The sequence below is a fragment of the Ipomoea triloba genome, chromosome 13, assembly GCF_003576645.1.
Source record: "Ipomoea triloba cultivar NCNSP0323 chromosome 13, ASM357664v1".
In the NCBI taxonomy this organism is placed as follows: domain Eukaryota; kingdom Viridiplantae; phylum Streptophyta; class Magnoliopsida; order Solanales; family Convolvulaceae; genus Ipomoea; species Ipomoea triloba.
This window is the reverse complement of record NC_044928.1, coordinates 21730760-21737949: the sequence shown is the minus strand read 5'-3', so window position 1 is coordinate 21737949 and position 7190 is coordinate 21730760. Positions and strand designations below refer to the sequence as shown.

At 33.9% G+C, this 7190-nt stretch overlaps 1 protein-coding gene across 1 annotated transcript; it reads left to right on the top strand.

Moving 5' to 3' along the window:
• Positions 1-826: 826 nt before the first annotated feature.
• LOC116002065 (sucrose transport protein-like) lies at positions 827-6247 on the top strand. The gene is made up of 5 exons (XM_031242071.1): positions 827-1419; positions 2014-2820; positions 4230-4293; positions 4675-4718; positions 5751-6247. Exons 1-5 carry the CDS (start codon positions 943-945, stop codon positions 5922-5924), a joined length of 1566 nt encoding a protein of 521 aa, XP_031097931.1. The 5' UTR covers positions 827-942; the 3' UTR covers positions 5925-6247.
• Positions 6248-7190: the final 943 nt, after the last annotated feature.

Below are 7190 nucleotides of genomic sequence, written 5' to 3'. Positions count from 1 at the left end.
TAAATGGCATTAAATATAAGAATATTTAAGTCTATTCAGTTTTAAGTGCTAATTTCTTTTTTGCTCCTACATTTATATGTGTTATTTCACTACTGCAGGGGCTCAAGTTGTGGAGGAGCGGATTGCAATTGAAGAAGACATGTAACTCTAGCAGTGAATTAGAAATTTTTATAATAATAAAAAAATATAACGTGTCAATTTTATACTCTAAAAAATACCATAATGTTCTCGTATTTAACGTCATTTAAACAAGTTTGTTGATGGGGATAAAAAATGATGATGTCACAATAATACTATGACCAACAAGGGATGTTCTGAATGACTAAAGGTGAAATGACACCTATAAATCTAAAACAAAATTAAGTCAATTTTTTAATATTGCACAGGTAGTGACGGGCTAATTGATTTTTTTGAATTGAATTTAAAAAAAAAAAAAAGTTTTGACATTTTAATTGAAGGATTAAATGGTAATAATCCCTTTCCCTTGGGTTCTTTCTGATACAACAAAAAACGGAAGGACTAAATTAAAAATTAGAATTTTTTTTATATTCCACGGAGTAGGTCAATAGTATATTCGCACGAGTTGGATTTAAAAAAAAAAAAAAAAAAAAAAAGGACAAAATCGTCAGAACGATATAATCAGGGGCAAAAAAGATATTTCGACAGGCGCCTAATTATTTTATTATAATTTTATTTTTTTTGCGTGCCCAATTTTTTGTTTTTCTTCTGCAGAGTTTAATGCTGGGCCTAAGGCTTTGCAAGTTGACACATGCCTTGAAGCGCTGCTTCACTATAAATACCCCTTCAATGTCCCCTTCACTGTAATACAACTTCACCACAAAATCCTCTCACTACACTTTGTATGTATAGATAGATACAAACGTCATTTTAAGAGCGAGAAACTAAGAATCTTTCGAAAGAGAGAGAACAGAGAGAATTTCAATGGAGAACGGTGTGATGAAAACAAAACAAAACAACAAATCCTCTCTGCAAGTCCACCAAGCAGCGGCGCCGCCGCCGCAGACGCGGCTGTGGAAGATCATAATGGTGGCGGCGATCGCCGCCGGCGTCCAATTCGGGTGGGCCATCCAGCTCTCCCTCCTCACCCCTTATGTCCAGCTCTTGGGCATTAAGCACCAATACGCGCCCTTAATTTGGCTCTGCGGCCCTATTTCCGGCATGATTGTTCAGCCTATGGTCGGTTATTATAGCGACAACTGTACTTCCCGCTTTGGCCGGCGCCGCCCCTTCATCGCCGCCGGCGCCTCGCTCGTCACCGTTGCTGTCTTTCTCATTGGCTTCGCCGCCGACATCGGCCACGCCTCCGGCGACCCCCTCGGCAAAGTCATTAAGCCACGCGCCATTGCTGTTTTTGTGGTTGGGTTCTGGATTCTCGACGTCGCAAATAACATGTTACAGGTATCATTTATGCATGCATATACTATATAATGCCCCCGTGGTCCCTTACACCTTTTTGTTTCTCCTTTTAACGTTAGCTTTTATTTAAGCCCTTAAATACTCTTCTACCCCATTTTTACCTATTATATTTACTACAGAGTATTTTATTAGTCAAACAAACAATTTCTTCTTCGTATGTTTTCTTTAATATTTATAAATTTAATTTTTTTTATTTATTGATCATTTTAATGTAATTTTCGAATATATAAATTTTATATATTATTATTATAAAAAAATTGAATTAAAAATAACTCCGGTTAAACATGAATCAGAAACATGTAGGTGGTGTTTGGTAGGATGAAATTGTAATTCTATTCCTACTAAACTATATGGAATTACAATACCTAGGGTCATATAGTTTGGGGAATTGTAATTTCATGGTAAATTACTATTTTGCCCTTATTGTTATTATAACATTATTATTATACAAGGACATTTTAGTCTTTATTCTTCATTTTCTTTTCAGTTTCTTATTATTCTATTCCTGTTTGTCATGCAATTACAATTCTTTTCTCTCCTGATTTTTTAAAATAAAAAATAATTTTTTTTTGTCAGGGCCCATGTAGAGCATTACTGGCGGATCTGTCCGGCGGGAGAGCGAAGAGGATGAGAACGGCGAACTCATTCTTCTCCTTCTTCATGGCGATCGGAAACATCCTGGGTTACGCCGCCGGCTCGTGGTCCAGCCTCCACAAAGTGTTTCCGTTCTCAAACACCAAAGCCTGCGACGTTTACTGCGCCAACCTGAAGAGCTGTTTCTTCATCTCCGCGGCTCTGCTACTGTCCGTGACTACCCTGGCCTTGAGCACCGTCCGGGAGCACGAGCTGACCAAGGAGGTGGACGAGGCGGACGACCCGGACGACGAGAAGTTGCCGACCGAGAAGTCAAAGTTGCCGTTCTTCGGGGAAATATTCGGGGCTCTGAGGGACCTGCCGAGGTCCATGTGGATCCTGCTGCTAGTCACGTGCCTCAACTGGATTGCATGGTTCCCCTTTTTCCTCTTCGACACGGACTGGATGGGCAAGGAGGTGTACGGCGGGAACCCCGATGGGTCCGCTAATGATAACCGCCTCTACGAGCAGGGCGTCCAGGCCGGCTCCCTAGGGCTCATGCTTAACTCTGTCGTGCTCGGGGTTATGTCCCTCGGCGTCGAGCTCATCGCGCGGCGATTCGGCGGCGTCAAGAAGCTCTGGGCCGGCGTCAACTTCATCTTGGCCGCTTGCTTGGCCCTCACCATTATGGTCAGTAAAATGGCCGACAAATCTCGCCGCTTCGCCCCCAACGGTGATCTCATGCCACCCTCCGCCGGAGCCCGGGCCGGAGCTTTAACTCTGTTTTCCGTTCTCGGTATCCCTCTTGCGGTACGTAATTCCTTTTTATCTTTCCGTTTTTTCTCGATAGTTGACTGGTATAGTAGTAATTTTTGGTAGTATCTGTTTAACATGATTATGTTAATATCCAGAATTGGATGAGTTTGGAATGGTAACAGACAACAACGTACTTAGGTATAGTAGTAATATAATTATTATAAAATTAATTTTGGCAAATTTGGATAAGAAAAAGGTCCTCACTTTCTTATATATTCTTTTAAAAAATATTTGATCATATCATAAATGGCATTTTCAAATAAGGATTTTGCTGACACGATAGCTTTGTGTTATTTTCGTGAGAGACGAGAATTAGAGGAAAATTAATGCTACTTTACCTCTTAACTTTGGGTCTATCTTATTTTGACACAAAATAATTGTTAATGTCTTAAAATATTATTATTTATAAAAAAAAAATCTATACCAAATAATTCTCCTTTTTAAAAAAAAATAAAAAATTATCAACTTCTAACATAAGGTCAAAAAGGTATAATAAATTATCCATTTTTTATATGCAAAAGAAAGAAAATATATAATTTCTAGCTAATAAAACTCAAAAATATTATAATATTGTTATGAATTTGAAGAATAATTGGCAGTGAGGATTCAATGTTCCTTGCGTATTTTATTAGGGTTTGGCTGTGTTTTTGGCACATTAGTTACTATTTATGGAATATAATCCCTCTTAATCTTACACTAGGATGAGGAATATTTTCCCTATTATGACCTTTATCAAGTGCAAGTTTATAACAATCTTCGAAAATATAATTTATTTATAGGATTCCTCTTAATCATACGATAGGATAAGGAATATATTCCCGACCTATTCATGGCCTTTATTAAGCATAGTTTATTACATATAGTAAAAATATAACATATTCTTCGCACAACATAGTTTTTAGTACTGTTTAAAGTTTACTTCTTATATTCTTTCTTTTAATACATTGAATGAAATGGATAAGATTATATTATATTATATTATATTACTATAAACAATATGTAGAGAGGGTGACTTGCTAATGTAAAAGTTTCCATTAGAACATAAGTTTTATCCATCGGACAACCTTTCACGCACTGATTCTGTCGTTTGTTTCTTTGTTTTAATCTTTCACAAAAATTAGTTTCAAGCTCTATTTTGTCTTCTTGCTGTATAATTTATTTATTTATTCATTTATTTTCCGTATCCAAAAAATATGCTACAGTTTATAGTAGAAGCTAATTTAATGAACACCGAAAGGCGTGAATGACAATACTTTGATGATCTGATACAAAGATTCGGAAACGTGTGCAGTGACCTAATCTCATTTATTTCTTCATGCCTAAATCACACTAAAATTCAATCTAATTAAATTCCTATATTTCTCTTTATTTTTTAAAAATATTTTGTGGTGTCCGATGTGCAGGTGACTTACAGTATTCCATTCGCCCTTGCTTCTATCTTTTCCAGTAGCACTGGCTCTGGCCAAGGTAAATTTACTTGTCTATTTTCATTAATTTTTCATCTGATCAAATTTGTCAACGCGAAAACGTAATTAAAATGTGAAAAATTTTAAATGGATCAACTGAACAACTCTATCTATATACGGTTAAAATGATAAGATTATCTTAATTTCTATATAACTAAGAGATTAAATTGACCATTTTAATTGTATTATAACTAATCAATGGACAAAAAATGCTATTCTTTCTAATAAAACATAGGTATTTTATATATATATATATATATTATGTAGGGAGTATATATTAAAAATAAAATTGGAGAAAATGTTGGTTGATGAGCTCAACATAATCTTTTCAAAAAAAAAAAAAGCTCAACATAATGCGATTGCTACTTTGAATAATGTGCAGGTCTTTCTCTAGGAGTTCTCAACCTTGGGATTGTCGTGCCACAGGTACACTTTTATTATTTATTTATTTATTTATTTATTTTGGTTTCTTTCATCAATTATTTGCAATAATAAATTATGACAGTTATTTAACATTATTGTGTTATAACTGGAAATAAATTCCATGTCGCCTTCACTCTATAGTAATATTAAAATATTATACCAATAAGCTTATATTTATAATAAAAAAAAAAACGAAAAAGAAAATTTTCATAAATTTACAAAACTCAGTGATATCAGATAGAGACTTAATAGGTTCAATTAATTGCTCCTAAATCTCAAGCTTATGGTCATATTAGTTCCCTAATTAACCTAATTTTATTGGTGGTATCCCTAATTAACCTAATTAGTACTAAAATAAATCATGATAGTGGCCTTTCCTTGTATATTAAAGTCACATGTCTGTGATCTTAATAACAAAACAGTAAGTGGAGAGGCTGTCAATTAATGTTAGTGCCTAACTTGGAAAACACGTGGGGAGTTATTACACGCAGGTTCACGCATAGGCAAGAAGTCACAGTCATTGAAAATATTTTATTTTTTTTTTATAACAAAATATTAGTTTACACATTCTAAGTATTTGATGATGTTTTCATAGGACCACAAATATCTAATTTTTTACTTCTTACATACTTAACAAGTTAAATATTCATAGGTTTGAATTTCCGTGTCACCTAAAAAAAGAACTACGGTCCATGTGTTGTTTAAAATACATCAAAAGTAATCAGTTCATACATGTAAGGGGGCGTGCTGAGTGTATAATATATAAATATAAATGTGCAATCCAACTATCAGTTTAGAGTTTTAGTTGAAATATAGTACGGAAACGAAAAAGAATCTGCACCTACCATCAATTGGGAGATGCTTGTAAGATTGTAATGGCTTCATATACAAGTGATGTTAACTAAGGTGATGTTGCAATAGTGACAAATTGACATGTGTATTAATTCAAAAGAGTTAGTTATTCAAATTAAACTTTTGTTATATGAAATAATGATTTTTAATAATGACAAGTATTACATTATACTTTTTATACAGATGTTCGTATCATTAGTGGGTGGACCTTGGGACCAGTTGTTTGGGGGTGGGAATTTGCCAGCATTTATAGTAGGGGCAATTTCGGCAGCACTGAGTGGGATATTCGCCATCACATTGCTTCCATCTCCTCCACCTGATGCAAAGGCTGGGGTCCCTGTGGCTGCTTTCCATTGATGAGAGGATCCCAGTTTGGAAAATTATGAATGTTTCCTTTATTGCCCTTTTGGGTGGGTGTATTTCTTTTTTTCTCCTCTTTCTTACTTTTTCTTTTTGGGGTTTCTAGTCTATAGTCATCATAAATACCATATAAATGGGGTGATGTTTAGTCAAGTTCAATGTTATTGCTAATTACCCTCAAGCCGGTACTTGTTCCCATCAAGGATGTGGCCAGCTTGACTGGTGGGTGAGATGTTAACTTATTTCAAGCAAAGCATATCTCACAAGCATAGAATTTTAATGTTACAAAAAACTTTAATATATACATCTTTTTACGCCTTTCTCCGTCTTTATTATTCTCTCTTTCATCTAATAAGTTATTTATTATATAATATATAAATAATAAACATGTAATTCAGTTATCAGTTTTTAATTTAGTTGAGATAATGAATCTTCAATTTAATATTAGAGTACTATCGATGCAAAAGTTAAGCTTGAATACATATTATTGTATGAACTCACTTTAAGTAAAAACACTTAGACCCAAAATTACAGGAAAAAAAAAAAAAGTGTAAACTATTAATCTATCGAATCGCACTTCAGCATTACAAACACCGAAATGAAATCTTGAATAGAAATATGCATAATAAAAACATTGGTTTTCGCTTTGTATAAAAAGTACGTTGTATTTTAAATAAAATAATCTATTAGATGGAAAAGAGTGGATACATGATTAATTATTCAAATTTTTAAATTCATATATATTACAGACATATTTGTTTGAGAAAATTATATGAAGACATTACCAAAATAAATAAACAAATTACTTGCAAACGAAACTTAAGAACTATCTAAAGCTCTTATGTATTCAAATCAAGATTATTCTTTAATCTTATTATATTCCTTTTTCATGTATTAGTGTTTAACCTGTTATACAATATTACATTTTTTATGGACAAAACTATCATCATAACATATTAACATTATACCACCATTAACTAATATTGCAAATGAGAAATAGATTATATTAAAATATTAATTTAATTTGACACCCTATATTTTCTTGCTCAATCAATTTTTTCATATCATATGTATATATACGTATGTAGGGGCCTGGCTCATATGCTGTCAACTCTTCCCATGCAGTCATGCGGCCTAGTGCATTTATATATCTTGGTGGAACATCCATTTCTAGTGCACCACATATTACTTATAAGTGCACTACATCCCTGTACTTAGTGCACCACCGAAATATATATGACGTGAGAAATTATCAAAATGTCA

Coding starts and splice junctions, on each gene's coding strand:
- LOC116002065 (XM_031242071.1), top strand. CDS start 943: ATGGAGAACGGTGTGATGAAAACAAAACAAAACAACAAATCCTCTCTG. Junction 1,420..2,013: donor TCGCAAATAACATGTTACAG/GTATCATTTATG, acceptor TTTTTTTGTCAG/GGCCCATGTAGAGCATTACT. Junction 4,719..5,750: donor TTGGGATTGTCGTGCCACAG/GTACACTTTTAT, acceptor CTTTTTATACAG/ATGTTCGTATCATTAGTGGG.